Below are 23614 nucleotides of genomic sequence, written 5' to 3'. Positions count from 1 at the left end.
TATGGATAGAAGATTGGCTGGCCAACGAGAAGCAGAGAGTAAGCATAAATGGGTCTTTTTCAGGTTGATAAAAACAAAAAGCTAAAAGCTACTGCGGATGCTGGAAATCCAAAACAAAAACAGAATTACCTGGAAAAACTCAGCAAGTCTGGCAGCATCGGCGGAGAAGAAATCAGTTAACGTTTCGAGCCTTCATGGCCCTTCGGCAGAACTGCAGCATAGTTTCAACAAGGGAGAAATATAAATTGGTTTAAGGTGGGTGGGGGGGGGGGGGGGGGGGGGGGGGAAGAGACACATTGAGGGTGTGGTGTGAGCAGATAATCAAAAGATGTCATAGACAAAAGGGTCAAAGAGGTGTTGAAGGTGGTGGTCTTTGTCTGAGAAAAGTGCTAATTAAGAATGGAAAACAGGATATTCAAAGTACAGCTCTAGTGGGGGTGGGGTGGAAAGACTAAAGGTTTTAGTTTTAGATTTAAAAATAATGGAAATAGGTGGGGAAAGAAGAATCTATATAAATTATTGAAAAAAAAGCGGGTGGGGGGGGAAAAGAAACGGGGTGGGGATGGGGGGAGGGGGAGTTTAAGATCTAAAGTTGTTGAATTCAATATTCAGCCCAGAGGGCTGTAAAGTGCCTAGTCGGAATATGAGGTGCTGTTCCTCCAGTTTGCGTTGGGCTTCACTGGAACAATGCAGCAAGCCAAGGACAGACATGTTGGCAAGAGAACAGGGTGGAGTGTTAAAATGGCAAGCGACAGGGAGGTTTGGGTCTTTCTTGCGGACAGACCGCAGGTGTTCCGCAAAACGGTCGCCCAGTAAACGCAAACTGGGCGACCGTTTTGTGGAACACCTGCGGTCTGTCCGCAAGAAAGACCCAAACCTCCCTGTCGCTTGCCATTTTAACACTCCACCCTGTTCTCTTGCCAACATGTCTGTCCTTGGCTTGCTGCATTGTTCCAGTGAAGCCCAACGCAAACTGGAGGAACAGCACATCATCTTCCGACTAGGCACTTTACAGCCTTCTGGGCTGAATATTGAATTCAACAACTTTAGATCTTAAACTCCCCCTCCCCCCATCCCCACCCCGTTTCTTTTCCCCCCCCACCCGCTTTTTTTTCAATAATTTATATAGATTCTTCTTTCCCCACCTATTTCCATTATTTTTAAATCTAAAACTAAAACCTTTAGTCTTTCCACCCCACCCCCACTAGAGCTGTACTTTGAATATCCTGTTTTCCATTCTTAATTAGCACTTTTCTCAGACAAAGACCACCACCTTCAACACCTCTTTGACCCTTTTGTCTATGACATCTTTTGATTATCTGCTCACACCACACCCTCAATGTGTCTCTTTCCCCCCCCCCCCCCCCCCCCACCCACCTTAAACCAATTTATATTTCTCCCTTGTTGAAACTATGCTGCAGTTCTGCCGAAGGGCCATGAAGGCTCGAAACGTTAACTGATTTCTTCTCCGCCGATGCTGCCAGACTTGCTGAGTTTTTCCAGGTAATTCTGTTTTTCTTTTTCAGGTTGGCAAGGTGTAACGAGTGGTGTGCCACAGGGATCAGTGCTGGGACCTCAACTGTTTACAATTTATATAAATGACTTGGATGAAAGGATTGAAGGGATGGTTGTCAAATTTGCTGATGACATAAAGATAGGTAGAAAAGTAAGCTGTGAAGAGGACATAAGGAGGCTACAAACAGATATAGATAGGTTAAGTTAGTGGGCAAAAGTCGGAGAGATAGCGTATAATGTAGGAAAATGTGAAATTGCTCATTTCGACAGGAAGAATAAGAGAGAAGCTTCTTATCTAAATGGTGAGAGATTGCAGAGCTATGAGGTGCAGAGGGATCGGGTGTCCTAGTGCATGAATCACAAAAGGCTAGTATGTAGGTACAGCAAGTAATTAGGAAAGCTATTTATTGTGAGGGGAATTGAATACAAAAGTAGGGAGGTTATGCTTCGGTTGTACAGGGCACTAGTGAGACCATATTTGGGGTACTATGTACAGTATTGGTCACCTTATTTAAAGAAGGATGTAAATGTTTTGGAAGCAGTTCAGAGGTTTACCAGACCTGAAACAGGTGGGTTGTCTTGTGAGGAAAGGTTGGACAGATTAGGCTTGTATCCACTGGAGTTTAGAAGAGTAAGAAGCAACTTGATTGAAACATATAAGACTCTGAGGAGTCTTGACAGGGTGGATGTTTCCTCTTGTGGGAGAATCTAGATCTAGGGGGCACTGTTTGAAAATAAGGGGTCATCCATTTGAAACAGAGATGAAATGAAATTTTTCTCACTCAGGGGGTCGTGAGTCTTTAGAGCCCCCTTCCTGAAAAGGTGGTGGAAGGTGGTGGTGGACATTTGTCTTCCTCCATTGTTGGAATCACAGAAAGGTTACAGGAGAGGAGGCAGCTATTTGGTCTGTCGTGTACCTGCTAGCTCTCTACAAGAACACCCACCTCATCCCACTCCCCTGCCTTTTCCCCACAGCCCCGCACTTTTCTTCTCCTCAGGTAATTATCCATTTCTTTATTAAGGCCATCCTTTCCCTCCAACACGCTAATGTTCTCCTTAATCAATAGTGCCACCCCACGGGCGAGAGCAAGGAACGGAGAAGGGGGGGGGGGTGGACACCGAGAGAGAGAGGAGTGGGGGGGTTACAGAGAGAGAGAGAGAGAGAGAGAGAGAGAGAGAAATGTAATTGCTCTAATCAGTGCACTAGGTTTCAGGTATTCACGGCATGTTTGCATGACTTCCTCTGATACCACCATAGTAGGCACTGATTGGGCTGTTTCTCCATGCCTATTCCCCATGGCAGTCATATGGTTACATTTAATTGCCCTACACATCATCTATTGAAAGTCATTCAGATAAACAGTAGGAATTTCCAGTTCTGCGTTGGGGGGGGTTTCAAGTGGGGCACTAGTCATATATTTTTGTTTTTTCCAAACATTAACCCCCTCCCCTTGCGACCAGTATTCATTCTGTGGAATGGTCACACTCCACCTTCTTGTGCTTCATCCATGCTGTCTTTTTCATGAACCCAGGCGCCAAGCGTCTTCACGCTGCTCGACTGACAACGGCATCACAGCCATGCTGAACCTGCCCTCCCTTACTCCAACCACGATGTCCAGCAAGGGTTTGTGAGCTCGCAGTCTGCGGAGGGGAGGATGGCCACCTACCCTTATCAATTTAGTCTACTGCATTCGCTGCTCCCAATGCGGTTTCCTCTACATTGGAGAAACCAAACGCAGACTGGATGACTGCTTTGCGGAACACCTTCGGTCTGTCCGTAAGCATGACCCAGACCTCCCTGTCGCTTGCCATTTCAACACTCCACCCTGCTCTCATGCCCACATGTCCGTCCTTGGCCTGCTGCAATGTTCCAGTGAAGCTCAACGCAAACTGGAGGAACAGCACCTCATCTTCCGACTAGACACTTTACAGCCTTCCGGACTGAATATTGAGTTCAGCAACTTTAGATCATGAACTCTCTCTCCTCCATCCCCACCCCCTTTCCGATCTCCCTTTTTTCCAATAATTTATATAGATTTTTCTTTTCCCACCTATTTCCATTATTTTTAAATGTATTTCCATCTATTGTTTTATCTCTACCTTGTAGCCTATTTCGATCCCTTCTCCTCACTAGGGCTATCTGTACCTTGCTCGTCCTGCTTTCTATCCTTAATGTCACCTATAGCACATTTCTTAGCTAATATCACCATCGTCAACACCTCTTTGTCCTTTTGTCTATGACATCTTTTGGCAATCTCCAACTATCACTGGCCCTCTATCCAGCTCTACTTGTCCCACCCCACACCCCCCTTAAACCAACTTATATTTCACCTCTCTTCTATTTTTCCTTCCTGAAGAGCCATACGGACTCGAAACATTAACTGTATTCCTCTCCGCAGATGCTGTCAGACCTGCTGAGTTTTTCCATGTATTTTTATTTTTGTTTTGGATTTCCAGCACCCGCAGTTTTTTGCTTTTACCCTTATCCGAGCCCTGGCTGACGCCAAAGGAACAGTGCCCTAGCAATAGTTTGTCGGAGATCAGGCTAACTCAGCACAGGCACGGAAATCAAACCTCGGACCTTCTAATCTATGTGCTGGCTCAGCTACATGCTGGTCGTCGCTAATCAGTCAATGGTGGACTTTTTACAACATTCAGCAAAACATGGTTTAACTAACAGTAGACAATGGCCATCAAAAATTATGAAAATATTGTTCCTAATCTCACAAGTACAGTTTAAGCTCTGCATGTTCAGAGTTCTACCAAAGCTCCCGACAGAAGTGTTGTATTTTGTCCCCTTTTTATTGTACTACAGTTTTAAAGCAGATTTTTAAAACACAATTACTTTATTTCAATTTGAACAGCAAATCTTGCTTCTGGCTTCCCAAAAACCTGCCTTGCATTCTGATTACACCAAGTGTCACACTTGCTTCTTTAACAAAGTTCAGAAACACACAGACAGACAAATGAGACAGAGGGCCACACTCTCAAACAGACAGCTAGACGATACAGAGGGCCATACTTACATTTACACACACACACACACACACACACACACACACACACACACACACACACACACACACACAGGCGAATGAGGCAGAGGGTCACACTCACACAGACAGGCAGACTGAGTTGTTCACTATCACCCACCCTATAGGTTTTATTCCAGATCACTGGGTTATTTCACACCACTCACCCTACATGCTTTGGTCAATATTACCCATCACTGGGTTATTCACCCTCTCACTCACCCTGTATATTATGCTCTATATCCCCATCACTGGGTTATTCACCCTCTCATTCACCCTGTATATTATGGTCTACATTCCCCATCAATGGGATATTCACCCTCTCACTCACCCTGTATATTATGGTCTATATTCCCCATCACTGGGTGTTTCACCCTCTCACTCACCCTGTATATTATGGGCTATATTCCCCATCACTGGGTGATTCATCCTCTGACTCACCCTGTTTGTTACGGTTGATATTCCCCATCACTGGGTGATTCACCCTCTCACTTATCTAGTATATTATGGTCTATATCCCCATCACTGGGTTATTCTCCCTCTCACTCACCCTGTATATTATGGTCTATAACCCCATCACGGGGTTATTCACCCTCTCACTCACCCTGTATATTATGGTCCATATTCCCCATCATTGGGTTATTCACCCTCTCACTCACCCTGTATATTATGGCCTATATTCCCCATCACTGGGTGATTCACCCTCTCTCGTCCTGTATATCATGGTCTACATTCCCCATCACGGGGTTATTCACCCTCTCACTCACCCTGTATATTATGGTCCATATTCCCCATCATTGGGTTATTCACCCTCTCACTCACCCTGTATATTATGGGCTATATTCCCCATCACTGACTTATTCACCCTCTCACTCACCCTGTATATTATGGTCTATATTCCCCATCACTGGGTGATTCACCCTCTCATTCACCCTGTATTTTATGGTCTATATTCCCCATCACTGGGTGATTCATCCTCTGACTCACCCTGTTTGTTATGGTTGATATTCCCCATCACTGGGTGATTCACCCTCTCACTCATCTAGTATATTATGGTTTATATTCCCCATCAATGGGTTATTCATTCTCTCACTCACCCTGTATATTATGGTCTCTATAACCCCATCACGGGGTTATTCACCCTCTCACTCACCCTGTATATTATGGTCCATATTCCCCATCACTGGGTTATTCACCCTCTCACTCACCCTGTATATTATGGGCTATATTCCCCATCACTGGGTGATTCACCCTCTCACTCACCCTGTATATTATGGTCTATATTCGCCATCACTGGGTTATTCACCCCCTCACTCACCCTGTATCTTATGGGCTATATTCCCCATCAATGGTTTATTCACCCTCTCACTCGTCCTGTATATCATGGTCTACATTCCCCATCACTGGGTGATTCACCCTCTCACTCACCCTGTATACTATGGTCTATATTCCCCATCACTGGGTTATTCACCCTCTCACTCACCCTGTATACTATGGTCTATATTCCCCATCACTGGGTGATTCACCCTCTCACTCACCCTGTATATTATGGTCTATGTTCCCCATCACTGGGTGATTCACCCTCTCACTCACCCTGTATCTTATGGTTGATATTCCCCATCACTGGCTGATTCACCCTCTCACTCACCCTGTATACTATGGTCTATATTCCCCATCACTGGGTGATTCACCCTCTCACTCACCCTGTATCTTATGGTTGATATTCCCCATCACTGGGTGATTCACCCTCTCACTCACCCTGTATACTATGGTTGATATTCCCCATCACTGGGTGATTCACCCTCTCACTCACCCTGTATCTTATGGTTGATATTCCCCATCACTGGGTGATTCACCCTCTCACTCACCCTGTATACTATGGTCTATATTCCCCATCACTGGGTGATTCACCCTCTCACTCACCCTGTATATTATGGCCTATATTCCCCATCACTGGGTGATTCACCCTCTCACTCACCCTGTATATTATGGCCTATATTCCCCATCACTGGGTGATTCACCCTCTCACTCACCCTGTATATTATGGCCTATATTCCCCATCACTGGGTGATTCACCCTCTCACTCACCCTGTATATTATGGTCTATATTCCCCATCACTGGGTGATTCACCCTCTCACTCACCCTGCCGTTTCCTCTCCCGCCGCTCCTGCAGCTGTTTCTTTTTCTGTTTCACGCTGAAAGGCTTTTTCCGCGGCATGGCGCCAGTCACAGGGCCCCCCAGCACTGAGATGCTGCTCCTGCCGCCCCTTCCGGACGGGGGCCTCCGGCTCGGCTCTTGGCAAGGCCTTTATGGGGGTGTCCTCCGGTTGCTCGGCGGGATAATCGCTTCTCGCTGCGCTCCTGTGAATCTCTGCTTCCGACACTCCACCACGGTCCAGCGCCACTCAAACCTTCCACCAGGCCGCAGGCTCGAGCAACCCGGCCCACCACCCTCTGCGCAACCGCATAACACGCATTGCTAGCCCCGCCCCTTCCTTGCGTTTACGCACGACGCACCATGCTAGCCGCACCCCATCGCCCCGCCCCGCTCCCCTCACTGCGCAGCCGTGCTAGACGACCTGGAGCCATGTTTGCGCAGCCACATGACGCGCCCCCCTCCCGCTTTCCAATCTGCGCTGGCTCCACCGACCCTGCGCAGCCATATTACGCGTCACGCAAGCTCCGTCCTCTCTATGCCCGCCTCTCCAGCCTACGCAGCCAGATGACGCAGCGTGCTTGCCCCGCCCATCCCAGATAGTGTCCCGCTGCCGGCCCGCCCCTCATCGGACCTTGCACCGCCCTCTCACTGCCCGTCCCCGCCTCCTTTGTCCACGTCTGATGCGCAGCCCGGCTCATCCCTTGCCAGCTTACTCTCCGTTTACGTCCTCACACAGGGACGTTGTTGTTGGCCCCGCCCTCTCCCCCTAGCGTGCCCCGCCCCTTTTGCGCCGAGCACCTTCGAACACTTTCCTTTCCTGACTGACAACCCATGCTCGCGTCAGGCCGTAGCCCCCACCCCTTTATCTCTCCGAACCCGCATCTCGCCTTTGGCCCGCTTGGCTCCAGCTTTTGCTCCGCCTCCGCACTGCCAACCCACCCTTTTTGACACCTCTCCTGACATACGATGTCAACAGACAAGCCAGAGCCCCGCCTCCCCCCTCGGTGAAGCGACTGCCACTCAGAGCCCGGTCGCTCCGCCCCGTATCGTTCCGTCACTCATAACAACGCCCTTCCTCACGTCATCACCATTGGCGGCATGGTATCTGTTACTGCTTGAACATACCAAATGTGAAAGGTACAGCATCTCAATGCGCAAAACCATCTTCTAACCACGTCACAAAGTAATATATTATACTCTCTAGTACATTTAACGTCTTCAATTGCTTCACAATGAATCCAACAAATACTCCATTTCCCCCCTCATGCCGTGGATCGGTAGATCCGACGGCGCCTTGGAATGAACCGAACGGGACTGTACCATTCAATATTTGAGGGGAGCAAGTGTCCATCCAAGCAACAATGTTCAACCAACTCCTGCAAGCGGCACTCTTGAGGCGCAGTGGTAATATTCTTCCCTCTAAGTTAGAAGTTCCACGTTCGAGTCCTATCCCACGGCCTGCTAGCCCACAGAAGTAACCAGGTTGATTATCAACCTGTAGATAAATCCTTCTCATATGCTTATGGTAGGCAGTAAGAGCAGGAGATTCTCCTGGTTTTGCCTGCATTACCTTTTCATCCGTAACTGGCCACAACAATTAAACCTCCTCCTGGAGGTTTCCTCACATGACTTGCCTCCACACTCTAGCCATTAGTTGACCAACAGATCCATCCTTTTGATGCACTGTACTGCCTTCTTACGCCAATTGGAAAGCAAAACGACCCATTATCCAATTGGATGATGCAACCTTTTTTCCAATTTTCAATATTTTATATGCGGTAAAGAGAAATGTTCAAAGGAAATGATAAAGAAACTATATTTTTTAATGTCCCAATTATTTTTGTCCTGGATTGCACACAGCAGTGTCCTGGAGATTGATCTTCAATTGCTGGAGACTCCAGGCCAATCCTGGAGGGATGGCAATCCTATTATTGGAACCTGATGGTTGCCAATGCCCTCTTTGGGCATGGTACCTGAGGAGAGTTGGTAGGAAGGACATGGAGAGCCAACAAAAAATAAAGGGCACAATTGCACAGTGCAGGAGTAGGGTCCTGGGTGTATATGTGCATAATTCATTGAGTGGGCAGGACAGATTTAGAGAGTGGTTAATAAAGCGTGCAGTCTTTATTAATAGGGGCATAGAGTACAACGGCAAGGAGGTTATGTTGAACTTGTATAAGACACTAGTTCAGCCTCAGCCAGAATATTCCATCCAGTTCTGGATGCTTCATTTTAGGAAGGATGTGAAGGCATTGGAGAGAGCGCAGAAAAAATTCAAGAGAATGGTTCAAGGGATGACAAACTTAAATTATGAAGATAGATTGGAGAAGTTAGGATTGTTTTCCCTGGAGAAGAGAAGGCTGAGAGGAAATTTGATAAAGGCATTCATAATCATGAGGAGTCTGGACAGAGTATATAAGGAGAAACTGTTCTCATTCATGAAAGGATTGTGAATGAGAGGGCACAGATTTAAGGTAATTAGTAAAAGAAGCAAAAACAACATGAGGAAAAACTTTTCTTGCAGCAACTGGTTAAGCCCTGGAATGCACTGCCTGAGACTGTGGAGGAGGCAGGTTCAATTGAAATATTCAAAGGTGAATTAGACTGTTATCTGAACAGTGACAATGTGCAGGGTTACAGGGAGAAGGCAGGGGAAATGGCACTAAGTGAATTGTTCATTTGGAGATCCAGTGCAGACACGATGGGCCAAATGGCCTCCTTCTGCGCTGTAACAGTTCTGAGAGATAGAGTTCCTGCAGGCAAATGATGTTTTACTATAATATCTGAGAGTATGGTATTACAGGAACAAAAAGAGCTTTGGAAATGATAATGGTCACAAATAGCTCCACAATAAAAAATACTATCTCAGCAAAATTATTAAGAAAATTGCACAGAAGCAGGAAATAAAAACAGATAATGCTGGAAATACTCAGCAGGTCTGGCTGTATCTAAGGAGCAGAAGGAGGTGGGAGACCTTAAAGGAAGATCTGTGATAGAAAAAAGTGTAATGTATCCATGTGATATGATGTGCACAGGACCTAGGCAGCAGAAGATAGCTCCACCAAAGGTGGAGTGGAGTGATGAAATTCAGGGATGCGCAGGAGGCCAAAATTGGAGGAACACAGAGATCTCGAGGTTGGTCGTGCTAGTGGAGGTTACAGGGATCGGCACGAACAAGGTCATGTGAGGATTTGAAAATAAGGATGGGGATTTTATAATTGAGGCATTGTCAGACATGAGCCAATGTAAGTCAGTGAAGAGGATATGGGTCAAGACCTTGGTGTTAAATAGAGCATCAAAATTGTAAATAGCTTGGCACAGTGGCCAGGGAGAGGAACAGTAATGGTGGCAAATGTGTGCAGTTTGTGTCAGAGGCCAAGGGCTTGGCCTTTCCAATGTTTAGTCAGAGGAAATTGAAATTACTGAAAATGTTTTGGCAGATAATAGGCAACACAGTCTCGGGGAATTAAAGCTTAATCTCCTGGACATTCAAAATATTGCGTGCTTTTCAAAGAAAAATCATTTCCTTTAATTTATTTTGTTTAAGACTGTTAAAGATGGGAAAAAACTGCTCTTTGACATTCAAGAATCATCCAATTAGATAACAAAGAGCCAGTTCATTTTCCAATTAATGTGGGAAGGTGTGTTATGCAATGAGGATGGATGTGCCAGGTGACCATTGTTGGGAGATCATGTGATGAACATTTGACAACTCTGGTTGGGACCCCTTACTAGAAAATGTTCCATCCAAAAACATTAACATTCCTGCCTTTTATAAGAAATAAAACAGAAAATGCTTGTAAGCACACAACAGGTCAGGCAGCATCAGTGGTCCTGGAGAGAGAAACAGAGTTAATGTTTCAGATCTGTAACCTTTCATCAGAAGAAGGTCATAGAGGGTGGTCAAAGCAAGCAGTGGAGAGATGGAGTTGGATATCATCGTTGTACATCTGTAAACCAAACCCATGTCCACGGAGTCCGGACAATGAAAGATCATCGACCTTTACAGTCTTTATTTCAGGTTCCCAGCAACCGCAGTATTTTGTTTTTTGGTTTCTTCATTTCAGATGTTAGTTACAGTGAAATCGCTATGAGTCAAACTTGGATGACAAGAAATTCTGGTAATGTCGAAATCGTCAACCTTTCCCGCTGGCGGAATAGCAAATCCCATAGAACTATGCTCATGGTAAGCCAAAATTCCGCACTGGTAACTCCAGATTAGCCAAACTTGTCTAAGCTTTTCATATGACGGTGCCGACCAGTCAGAGTGGAATTAGAACACACAAGGGCTCAAAATCGTAGAGGGCTGGACAAGCCATCATTTGATTTTGAGATCTCCCTGTGAAAGGGCTTGCAAAACCTGCAAATATGGCTAAACCTGTGAGGAAGTTAAAAGTGTTGTCGATCAGAGAAGGTGAAGTTGATACAGCAAGTGGAAAACGAAACAGGAAGTGGACATTGCAAAGGAATGGGAGATTCTGCCATCCAGGTTGTCCACCATTATGAAACATGAAGCAAACCGCCTTGAACCAGTTCGACAAGCGGGCATTCTCTCCAGGAAGGAAGAGGATGAGGACAGTTGCCTACCCCGACATTGAAGAAGATCTGCTAACGTGGCTCAAGTCAGCCTGAGCCTTTTGCAAAGTCAGATCATTGTAAGGCATGATCAAATTTAATAAAGACTTTTTCACACATTTACTGCTTTACTGTGTTTTCATTTGGCATTTGAATCTGTTGTTTTTGACATAGGCTGCATTTGTCGGCACGTCTGGTTACATAGAGACGCATTCACGTGGAAGGGGTCTCATCGGGCTATTATGAAGCTCCTCTCAACGTGGATTTGGAGGTGAATTCCCTGGGATTCGACCCATTGGGATTGTCCATTAATCAGCAGCCTGGGCCTGTACTTTAAAACATTTTCTTTAAAGTTAGAGGTAAAAAAATATATTTTATTTTAAATCAGAGACTGATTAAAGAAAAAAATGCAGTGGGTGATACAGGGGAGGAAGAGGGGGGTGGGGGGTAAGTTCCATGGTGCTGTAACATCTTAAATTCCATGCAATGGTGCTTGCAATCTGCACAACCTCGGACTTCAACTTGGCCCTTTTCCCTTTGTCCAGCCGCGCCTCACCCAAGATGGCGGGCGAGCGGCGACGCGACGTCCGCCGCCCTTCTCTGGCGGAAGCGTGCGCCGGTCGCCCGGGCGACTTGGTGTCTGAGCGGTTCAGGGCTAGTGGTAATTTTAATTAATGACCCGGAGAGAAAGGGAAAGGGAGGATGTGGTCCCCGGGCTGTGAAACAGAAAATGTTATTTGAAAATAATGAGTTTTTAAAGCCCTTTTATGTCTGTGCCGACAGTTAAGCAGCATTTATTCTGGGCGGTGGTACAGGTTTTGGGAACCACCCTGAGCTCTGGAGAAGAAAGGCCAGGGTTTCTCTTCACACCCCCTCCTCCCTCCCTTCATTTAAATCATTGTTTTATAGATATTTTTAAAAAACCTATTTTGATGTCATTTTTTAATTTTAACTGCATTTTTAATCAAACAGTTTTTTTTGCATTATTTATTTTTGTGTATTTTTAAAACAAATTTTAAAAACACTTTCGTTCCCTGGGTGGCTGCTGATTTTCCAATCGAGATTTCACACCATGGAGTTCCCTTTTGATATCAACCCCCTTTTCCCCGAGAGGGTCACAGTCCTGGATCACCATCTCCAGCCTGGCCGAAGGACGAATTCCAGCAAGTGAGTGGTGCTCCTAATGCGTAATTCAGTTACGGTTCATATCTGTGTCTCTGAATCCCCACTTCCCCCCCCCCCTTGCGTTTCTTCCCCCCCCCCCCCTTGCGTTTCTTCCCCCCCCCCCCCTTGCGTTTCTTCCCCCCCCCCCTTGCGTTCTTCCCCCCCCCTTGCGTTTCTTCCCCCCCCCCTTGCGTTTCTTCCCCCCCCCTTGCGTTTCTTCCCCCCCCCTTGCGTTTCTTCCCCCCCCCTTGCGTTTCTTCCCCCCCCCCTTGCGTTTCTTCCCCCCCCTTGCGTTTCTTCCCCCCCCCTTGCGTTTCTTCCCCCCCCCTTGCGTTTCTTCCCCCCCCCTTGCGTTTCTTCCCCCCCCCTTGCGTTTCTTCCCCCCCCCCTTGCGTTTCTTCCCCCCCCTTGCGTTTCTTCCCCCCCCTTGCGTTTCTTCCCCCCCCCTTGCGTTTCTTCCCCCCCCCTTGCGTTTCTTCCCCCCCCCTTGCGTTTCTTCCCCCCCCCTTGCGTTTCTTCCCCCCCCCTTGCGTTTCTTCCCCCCCCCTTGCGTTTCTTCCCCCCCCCTTGCGTTTCTTCCCCCCCCTTGCGTTTCTTCCCCCCCCCTTGCGTTTCTTCCCCCCCCTTGCGTTTCTTCCCCCCCCCTTGCGTTTCTTCCCCCCCCCTTGCGTTTCTTCCCCCCCCCTTGCGTTTCTTCCCCCCCCCTTGCGTTTCTTCCCCCCCACCTCCCGTTTCTTCCCCCCCCACCTCCCGTTTCTTCCCCCCCCACCTCCCGTTTCTTCCCCCCCCACCTCCCGTTTCTTCCCCCCCCACCTCCCGTTTCTTCCCCCCCACCTCCCGTTTCTTCCCCCCCCACCTCCCGTTTCTTCCCCCCCCACCTCCCGTTTCTTCCCCCCCCCACCTCCCGTTTCTTCCCCCCCCACCTCCCGTTTCTTCCCCCCCCACCTCCCGTTTCTTCCCCCCCCACCTCCCGTTTCTTCCCCCCCCACCTCCCGTTTCTTCCCCCCCCACCTCCCGTTTCTTCCCCCCCCACCTCCCGTTTCTTCCCCCCCACCTCCCGTTTCTTCCCCCCCCCACCTCCCGTTTCTTCCCCCCCCACCTCCCGTTTCTTCCCCCCCCCACCTCCCGTTTCTTCCCCCCCCACCTCCCGTTTCTTCCCCCCCCACCTCCCGTTTCTTCCCCCCCCACCTCCCGTTTCTTCCCCCCCCACCTCCCGTTTCTTCCCCCCCACCTCCCGTTTCTTCCCCCCCACCTCCCGTTTCTTCCCCCCCCACCTCCCGTTTCTTCCCCCCCCACCTCCCGTTTCTTCCCCCCCCACCTCCCGTTTCTTCCCCCCCCACCTCCCGTTTCTTCCCCCCCCACCTCCCGTTTCTTCCCCCCCCACCTCCCGTTTCTTCCCCCCCACCTCCCGTTTCTTCCCCCCCCACCTCCCGTTTCTTCCCCCCCCACCTCCCTCTTTCCCCCCCCACCTCCCTCTTCCCCCCCACCTCCCTCTTCCCCCCCCACCTCCCTCTCCCCCCCCACCTCCCTCTTCCCCCCCCCACCTCCCTCTTTCCCCCCCCCCACCTCCCTCTTTCCCCCCCCACCTCCCTCTTTCCCCCCCCACCTCCCTCTTTCCCCCCCCACCTCCCTCTTTCCCCCCCCACCTCCCTCTTTCCCCCCCCACCTCCCTCTTTCCCCCCCCACCTCCCTCTTTCCCCCCCACCTCCCTCTTTCCCCCCCACCTCCCTCTTTTCCCCCCCTCCTCCTCTTTTCCCCCCCTCCCTCCTCTTTCCCCCCTCCCTCCTCTTTCCCCCCCTCCCTCCTCTTTCCCCCCCCTCCCTCCTCTTTCCCCCCCCCTCCTCTTTCCCCCCCCTCCTCTTCCCCCCCCCCTCCTCTTTCCCCCCCCCTCCTCTTTCCCCCCCCCTCCTCTTCCCCCCCCTCCTCTTCCCCCCCTCCCTCCTCTTTCCCCCCCCTCCCTCCTCTTTCCCCCCCTCCCTCCTCTTTCCCCCCCCTCCCTCCTCTTTCCCCCTGCTCCCTCCTCTTTCCCCCCCCTCCCTCCTCTTCCCCCCCTCCCTCCTCTTTCCCCCCCCCTCCCTCCTCTTTTTCCCCCCCTCCCTCCTTTTTTCCCCCCCTCCCTCCTCTTTTTCCCCCCCTCCCTCCTCTTTTTCCCCCCCTCCCTCCTCTTTTTCCCCCCCTCCCTCCTCTTTTTCCCCCCCTCCCTCCTCTTTTTCCCCCCCTCCCTCCTCTTTCCCCCCCCCCCCCGTTGGACTTTGAGGTGCCTCAATATAATTGTGATATTTACTATATACATTCAATGTTAGGCATACAGCCTGAGGAGTCGTTCTACAATGTTACCAGCTCCTAAACGTACTATGGCTGATGGCCCTTTCCCCATTGCGCCTCCGCGATGGCTGCCCCAAGCTTGAGTGCTTTCCTCAGCATTTAGTCCAGGACCTTGGAATGTGCCAGTCTGCAACACTCGGTCGGGGACAACTCTTTGCACTGGAAGACCAACAAGTTTCAGGCAGACCAAAGAGCGTCTTTCACCGAGTTGATGATCCTCCAGCTGCAGTTGGTGTTTGTCTCAGTGTCTGTCCCTGGGAACAGTCCATAGAGCACAGAGTCCTGTGAAACTTGACAAAAACGTGCAGGAGTGAGGAATGGGCCAGACGTGCACCATGTACAGCAACACTGAGAACGCCTCACACCTGATGACCAGGTTCTTAACTGTAATGGAGAAGGAGCATTGCTCCCACATGCCCAGTTTCTGCCTCACCTTGGCTCCGCACTTCTAGTTTTTACTGCACGTCCCGGCCCCTCCAAATCATATCCTCAGCACCTTCAGGCAGCCTGACCTGAAGGGCTCAAAGGATTGATCGGCCCAGTTCCCAAAGAACATGGCCTCGCTCTTGCTGCGATTTACCTTGGCTCCCAAGGCCAGTTTGAACTGGTCGCAGACGCTCGTCAGCTTGCACACTGACCACAAAAGATGCCGACATAGTCTATGTACAGGAAGGCTTTGACCTGAGTCCCTCCACTGCCTGGCATCATCACTCCTCTTACACCCGGATCCTTCCTGATGGACTTGATAAAGGCTTCTGTGCAACACACGAACAGGTCAGCGGGAGAGAGGGCAGCCCTGCCTGACATCAGATTTAATTTGAAAGCTTTTCAATTCCCACCCATTGATTGAAACTGGGCTACTGATGTTTGTCTAGAGCAGTTGGATCCACTTGCAGATTCCTTCCCCAGACCCCGTTTTGGAGGGTATATCCATTGTGTAGCTGTGCGATACTCTGTCAAAGGCCTCCTCCTGGTCCAGGCTGATGAGGCAGTTGTCCATACCCCTATTCCCCCACACAGCCTTGTGCTACTCAGGGATATAATTATTGATTAGGGATGATCTTGCCGGGTATAACGCAGGTCTGGTCGGGGTGGATCGCCGACTCCGGAGCAGACTTGACCCAATTTGTCCCTGTTCAGCAGTGAGCTGGGTCACCAATTTCTAATTTCCCCCTTCTGCTAGTAGGTGAGGGCGATGATGCCTCTCTTGGATTCTGACATGCTGTGGCCAGAAGCACACTCTGGTGAATGGTGATCCCCAATGTGTTGATGGTGGGGGCTTCAGCGACAGTAATCCTGTTGAATGTCAAGGTGGGTGGGTGGGGGGGGTGTGGGTCGACTTTCTGTTGTTGAAGATCAGTAAGACATGCTCTGTCCCTTTTGAGTGCGCTCATGGACAGAGTGCACACATTCGCCTTCCTTGAAAGACAATTTGAGCAGCCCTATTGACCTGTTGAACTTGGTCTTGTGAATTCGGAAGGCAGTGAATTTGTGTATCTCAAAGCTATTGAAATTCTCAATGGTGCTTAAGCTTCCAGCCTTTCCTCTTCCCTCTCTGGGAAGTTTTCCGGCTTTTGATGACCACTTCTGCATCTCGTGTTGTTTTCCTTGTGTTTGTGCAGCTGAGGTTGGTACGCTCAAATGCTGAGCTCTGCTGGGATTTTGGGGCTCTGAAGATTACAGCTGAGGGACTGCAGTTTCTTCAAGGGTCTGTAGATATGAAAGAGCAAGGAATCAGTGTTAGGTTGAAAAATTACCTGCGTTTCCTCCCGGTTGTTCCTCCTCTTAAGGGTGTGAAGAATCAAAGGAAGATGTAAATGTCCGGTGCAAGGAAACTTGTTTCCTGCCCTCGCTGACCGAATTAATCTGGAATTGAGCTCGGTGATTTAAAGGCAGGTGAACTTGTGTTGAACCCATGACCAGTGGAGACTGATATTCTGGCGTTAGCACCACTTCACAAAACTGATTCGGATGAACAAAGACCTTTGGGCCATTTGTAATTTCTTCAGTGCATCCAGAATCTCGGCCTGAACCACTGCTCAAGCTCTGTGATAGTGCTCTTTGCAAAGAAATGCTTCCTAATGGCTGCCTTAAAGTTGCACATCCCCAACTTGTACCTTTTCTCCTGCTTGTGCGATTGATCCTCATTGTGTAGGAGATAAACTCCAAGGAGTAACTATCTTGCTTGCTTTGCCAAACAAATAGGGAGCAGCTTTAACCTAGCCTGCCTGTTGCACAGGGTTAGGTGCTAAAGTAATTTTAACCCCCGCACCCACTCCTGTCGCAATTGTTAATGGAGTGTAGCATTGGATGAGAGGTAAAACTGGTGTTCCACCCGGTCCCATGGGACCCCCACCTGACTAGTTGGGTTAAAGTGACCCCACGGTCTCCGTGGAGAATCCCGGTGGTCTTGTGCCTTTAAGTTTGCTGCCACAAGGCTGCGGATAGATTTTTGAAGGTTTAGGGAATAGAGGAAGATGGGGTGTGCTTGAGGGGAGGGGTGGTTTGTGAAGAGGTAATAAAATCGGGAAGCGGCTGGTGTGGAGCACGGACACCAGTTAGACCAAAGGGCATTTTTGCTGTGCTGTCGAACCTATGTCATCCTTCCATCACACTGTTCACCACCACCACCACCTGCTGCCCCCCACGACACCCATCTACCTCACAAAAATACCCTTTCCCTCAACCAGCACATAACCAAAACCAAATTATCTGGTCATTATTGCATTACAGTATATGATTGTGGGGGGCCATTACTATGTGCAAGTTTGCTACCGTATTTCATACATTACAACAATGACTGCATTTCAGAAGTAAATGGGCCATAAAGCACTTTGGGAAGCCTTGAGCTTATGAAAGGCACTGTATAAATGCTCAAAGTACAGTGTTTACCAGATAAGCTTCCCATTCCATCTGGAATGATAGAATGGTAACAGTGCAGAAGGAGGCCATTTGGCCCATTGTGACCCTGCCTGCTCTCTGCAAGAACAGCTTATCCAGCTTCACACCCACACCTTTCTTCTGTAGCCTGCAATTTTTTTTTCTCTTCAGATGGTTATCCAATTTTCTTTTCAAGGCCTCAGTTGAATCTGCCTCCAGCACACACTCAGGCAATGCATTTAAGATCCTAACCACTTGTTGAGTTTAAAAAAAAAACTTTTCCTCATTCACCATCATTCCTTTTGCCAAGCACCTTAAATCAGTGTCCTTCAGTTCTCGATCCTTCCACCAATAGGCACAGTTTATTCTGTCCAGACCCCTCGTCGTTTTGAACTCCTCTTATCAAATATCCTCTTAATCCTCTCTTCTCCGAGAAGCACAGCCCCACCTTCTTCAATCTAGCCATGTAAGTGAAGATCCTCATCCCTTGAACTATTTTCATGAATCTTTTCTGCACCCTCTCTAATGCCTCCACCTCCATCCCTGAAGTGCCAGAACTGGATGCAAAACTCCAATTGAGGGCAAGCAAGGCATGTACAGGTTTATCATAGCTTGCTTTTGTGTTCTCTGCTTCTATTTATAAAGCACAGGACCCCTTATGCTTTATTAACTTTATTACACTTATTAATATTTCAAAAGTAAATTTGCTGTAAATGCTTTATAAATATTCTTTCTGAGGGTATGAAAGGTGCTGTATAAGTGCTCAGCTGAAACTTCGCAGTTTTCCAGGTAAACATCCCATTCTACCTTAGACCCTAGCAGTTACTTCTGTGGCTTGCAGTTTGAAGTCAAGCCGAGGAGCAAGTGTCTGGAACCCACTGACTGCTTTTTCTCTCACTGTCCCAGAAGTGAGCCAGGTTGTATTGAGCCACTCCACATCCAACCAGCTCGGGTATCAGTGCTTCCACAGAGATTCGGCTTGCCACCTCTTGCCAGAAGTGTCATCAGGGACCCCATTTCCCTCTCCTCATCAGGGAGGATGATTGCTGTTTTTGTAGCTTGCTTGCAGCCATTGTTCCTTGGTAATGGGGTGGATTTGATGTGAGGAGTCAGAAACTGAAAGGCAGTGCTATAACTCGCTGCATTACCCAGGCCTCGATCTTCATTCCCAACAGCGTGTGAGGCCCCTTTAGCTCGCTGTTACAAGGGGCCGAGTTAGAGTGGTTAAGAAGCAACTCTTTCCATTCGCAGAAGAGGTCAAGAATCAGGGAGCATAGACTTAAAATAATTGGAGGGATTCGCTCTCTAGCCATTGCTTGAAGTGAGGAGAACGCTTGCCTGTGGTGTCTTTTAACATGGAGAGGCAGTTGCGCCAGCAGCTACCACATGGTTCTGGCTGACCAGGAGACTCTCCCGCTCTTACCACCAGCTATAGGTGTATCCGAAGGAGTTATAGGTCAGCAATCGGCCTGCTTGGCCTTGCCACATATGCACCTTCCATGGTCAAGTCCTGGGGTGGGACTCGGACCCGGAGCTTCAGACTCAGAAGTGGGAATGCTACCCACTGTGCCACAAGACCACCTTCAGGTGGAAGGACTAGAGGGGAGTTGAGTAAACTTATCACCCAGAGGGTGTGGGGCACATGCCTGGAACTCTCATCCCGAAAGGGTGTTAGAGACAGAAACCTGAACTGTATTTCAAGAACACTTAGATATCCCTCAGGGTGTCATAACCTACGCTGCTACTGACTAAAGAGCTAGTAAGTGGGATTAGACTGCACAGCTCTTTGTCAGCCAGCACAGATATGATGGGACGAATAGCCTTGTCCTGTGCCATAAACCTTCCCATGTTGCGCAGTAACCTCTTGTCGAGAGCCAGGATCCCAACCAATATCTTTCTGGTTGCTCAAGAACCAGTCTCTGTTTTGAAAACAATGAAGCTTTTTTTTTTGAGTGCATGTCTAATCTCAGTTTGGTTCCAGTCCCTTTGTCTCAGTCACAAAAGCATTCGTAAATACAGCTCCTGTAGGAATTGATGTCCCCAGCCCGATTCATTGCAAATGAAGGTTTATTCAGTGGTCTCCAAAGCTACAGAGAGCTCGATGAATCTAAACAAGAATGCGCTGTGATTTTTGACCTTTTCTTGCACATGACAGACGATTCCTTTTGGATTGAGCTAGTCATTACTTTGGCCCGACATGCCCCCAAAAGGAGAGGTGTTGAACTCTCTGCCCATATCCGATCCCGCATTGAGTTTTCGTCCAGTCTTCCAATTTGTGCTAAACTATGGTGGCTTATTGTCCACAAAGAAGTGTGCTCCCGCTGTGCGCAGACTGGACGTGTTCCATCAATGGATGACCGAACTGACAGCTGGCTCTCGCTGGAAGCTCCTTGTGTGGTCCTCCCCATCATAAGCAGGGCGACCCCAGTGGATCAGTTGTTGATCTGTACAACAGATGTCTCCGCTCCCACTGACATCCGTACAGCAAGGCCACCAAGCTCACAAGTGTGCACTGGTGCTTCACCAACGGTGCTGAATGATCAGTATGATTGCCAACACACTGGGGAATGCGGTAGCGTAGTGGTAATGTCGCTGGACTGGTAATCCAGAGGGCGCGTGGATTCAAATCCCACCATGGCAGCTGGCGGAATTTAAATTTGAATGATAAGTCTGGAATACAAAGCTGGTCTCAGTAATAGTGACCATCATTGAAACTCTTATTGATGGTCATTAAAAACCCATCTGGTTCACTAATGCCCTTTACGGAAGGAAATCTGCTATCCTGATCTGATGTGGCCTGCAGATCCACAGCAATGTGGTTAACTCTTAACTGCCCTCTGAAACAGCCTAGCAGGTCACCCAGTTCGAGGGCAATTAAGGATAAGCCTTGCCAACAATGCCCACAATCAATGAAAGAATAAAGAAAGTACATTGGCAAGACAAAGGAGGAAATGTTAACTCCGTCATCTCCTCCCTCTGACAAGTTGGTTGTAGCAGAAAAGACGATCTCATTGGTAGCACAGTCAACTTCAGAGAGCTGGGCACGTAATCTAGGCCGGCATTCCAGTGCAGCACTGAGGTGATGATGCACTGTCGGCGGTGTCGTTCCTTCGGATGAGACATTGAACCAAGGGCCCTGTCTGTCCATTCAGGTGGACATAAAACATCCCATGGTGTTATTTTGAAGAAGAGTGGGGAAGTCATCCCCAGTGCCCTGGTCAATATTTACTCCTCGTAAAATTACCAAAATGGATTATCTGGACATTATCACGTTACTGTGTGCGCGCAAATTGGCTGCTGCGCTTCCTGCATTACAGGAGTGACTACGCTTCAAAAAAGTACTACTTTGACTGGAAAGCACTCTCGGACGTCGTGCAATGGTGACAGGTGCTATATAAGTGCAATGCTTTTTTATTCATTTTCTTAGGGCTGTGATGCCTAGTTGTGCATTTGGCAGGGAGGAAAGGAGAAGGACTGGCTACTGATATCCGCCATTGTCAATGGTGACACCATTGAACTTCCTACTTTTTCGGGGGGTGGGGGAAAGGAATGTGGGCCTCCATTTTGAGCATCTTGGTCCAATCAAGGTACATTTTTCTTTTGTAATGAGGCCGGGCACCTGTGGGTAACTGTGGCCCGATCCATGCAGTTTGTGCATTGCAGTAGTAATTGTTCAGTTCCTCTCTTTGGTCTACCCACGCTGATGCCCGCATTTGAGCAAACTGATGCATGGGACCAGTTGGGTGTTAAATTCTGACGCCCACAGAATGCATCAACATGCGTTGTGTTGTGTTTCTGCTAGCTCAACCAGCATTGAGTGGAGAGGAAGGGAAAATGACACCTGCTGAATAAGTCATTGTGAAAGGCTGAGGAAATTTTTTTCTACTTTTGCAATGTTGGGAAATATGGGCCTCCCATTTTCAATGTCTTGGTCCATTAAAAGATTATTTTTATGTTTTTCTTGTACTAAGGCCAGGTTGATAATGCACCTTGCATTGAATTACACAGAATTTACAGCACAGATACAAGCTATTCGACCCAACTGGTCTGTACTGATGTTTATGCGCCACATGAGCCTTCTTCTCTTCTACTTCACCTCACCCTGTCAGCGTAACCTTCTGTTCCTTTCTGCCTTGTGTACTTGTCCAGCTTTTTAAAATCCCATTTGTATTTGTTTCTCTCAACCACTTCATGTGGCAGCGAATTCCACATTTCTCTCCACTCTCCGAGTAAAGGCGTTTCTCCTGAATTCCCAGATGGATTTATTAGTGATATTGCATTGGTCACCCACAAGTGTAAAGATCTTGTCTACATTTACTCTATCAACCCCTTTTGGAAATTTGAAAACTTGTATCTCAAGTCACCACCATGCCCCTCGCCCCTGCCAAACGCACATAGCCTTCTCTAGATAAATGAACCCTGGCCTGCTCAAACTGCCTAGATGGGTATAAACCTCTTGGTTTTACAGGCTATAAGATCCCCTCCTGGGTTAGTTCATTTCAGAAGGTTATCGTTGGCCTTGGTGCCACCAGACTATGGCGGAGGGGGGTGGGGGGGCAGGTTGGTCAGTTCAAGCCAGCCTATGTGCCTCCTGGTACTATCCAAATACGTTATCAGGAACAGGAATCTGAATTCTGGGAAATGGAGGGAAGGGTGGGAAATCTCTGCACGTGTAATAAGGAAGGGGCATTTTTGTGGGGTAGATGGCGGTTTCTCAGTAACCCATTCCCATTCCTCAACTTTTTCATACCTTACCCTGGACCTGAGTGGCAGAGAGGCGATACTGAGGGTTGGGGCTGCACGGTTGACAGGGGGGCGGGGCAGGGCAGGGGGGGTGGGGGGGTGGGGGGGTGCGATACTGAAGGTGGTGCGGCTACTGTGCTGTCTGGGAAGGGGGTTGGCCTCTACCCTGTCGGAAGTGTGGGAGGGGGGCCGCTGCACTGTCGGGGAAGTGGGGCTGGGTGGGGTGGGGGAGGGGTGGCCGCTGCGCTGTCTGGGGGCAGTACTGAGGGGGGTTGGGGGCGGAATATTGGAAGGGCCACCTTTTCAATGACGCGCTGAACCGAAGACCCGTCTGCCACCTCGCGTAGGTGTAAAAAATCCTATGGCACCATTTTGAAGAGCAGGAGGGAAATTCTTCCCAATAGCAAGACCGATATTTATCCCTCAACCAACATCAAGAACGATGATCTGGTCACGATCTCATTGCTGTTTGTGGGAGTTTGCTGTGTGCAAATTGGTTACTGCATTTCCTACACTGCAACATTGATGACACTTCAAAAGTGCTCATTGGCTGTAAAGCGCTTTGGGCTGTCCTGAGGTGGTGAAAAGCAATATAGAAATGCAAGATTTTTCTATTTTGTCTATGTACTGCTCACGTGAACAGTTAGAAATGTTCTGGATGAGTGCCTGTTTAAGGCCTGACTACATAATCCCCCACACTCTGGCCTGACAACTGTGGTTTGAATTGTTGCTGTTGTGCTACCTGCCAAAAAATAAAACCAGCCTGAGCAGCACAGATGCGAGCACAGTGCTTCGATTGTTGCTGCTTCAATGACTTTGTACAACAGCTGCTCCTCATTTTACACGAATAGTGACTCCTTGGTTTAATAAAGAAGCCTTGACACTGTTTTTCCGTGAGCTTATTTTTTTAATGTTTCTGATTCAAACTCTTACAATTAATGCTCTCTTGTTCCCTCGGCCCCCCACCCCAACCCACTGGCCAGCTCATTTGAACAACTGAACTTAGTAGTCCAGTGAAGCCCAACGCAAACTGGAGGAACAGCACCTCATCTTCCGACTAGGCACTTTACAGCCTTCCGGGCTGAATATTGAATTCAACAACTTTAGATCTTAAACTCCCCCTCCCCCCATCCCCACCCCGTTTCTTCCCCCCCCCTTTTTTCAATAATTTATATAGATTCTTCTTTCCCCACCTATTTCCATTATTTTTAAATCTAAACT

General features: G+C 48.6%; 2 protein-coding genes across 3 annotated transcripts in view; one reads left to right on the top strand and one right to left on the bottom strand.

The window, feature by feature from the left end:
* gnl1 (guanine nucleotide binding protein-like 1) overlaps positions 1–7631 on the bottom strand; it is a 32497-nt gene extending 24866 nt beyond the window's left edge. Inside the window, exon 1 of the mRNA XM_078566730.1 lies at positions 6691–7631. Within this exon, the coding sequence (XP_078422856.1) occupies positions 6691–6766 (76 nt within the window). The 5' untranslated portion in view covers positions 6767–7631. The remainder of the gene's footprint in view (positions 1–6690) is intronic.
* Positions 7632–11984: 4353 nt separating this feature from the next.
* The window catches only part of atat1 (alpha tubulin acetyltransferase 1), a 52073-nt gene continuing 40443 nt past the window's right edge, over positions 11985–23614 (top strand). The window contains exon 1 of one of the 2 annotated variants that reach the window (XM_078566743.1): positions 11985–12448. In XM_078566743.1, the coding sequence (XP_078422869.1) occupies positions 12354–12448 (95 nt within the window). In that variant the 5' untranslated portion in view covers positions 11985–12353. The remainder of the gene's footprint in view (positions 12449–23614) is intronic. The other variant, XM_078566744.1, reaches the window with a different exon arrangement.

This window comes from Cetorhinus maximus, chromosome 21, assembly GCF_964194155.1.
Source record: "Cetorhinus maximus chromosome 21, sCetMax3.hap1.1, whole genome shotgun sequence".
Classification (NCBI taxonomy): Eukaryota; Metazoa; Chordata; class Chondrichthyes; order Lamniformes; family Cetorhinidae; genus Cetorhinus; species Cetorhinus maximus.
The sequence above is the reverse complement of the archived record's forward strand: the minus strand, read 5'-3'. Positions and strand labels throughout refer to the sequence as shown.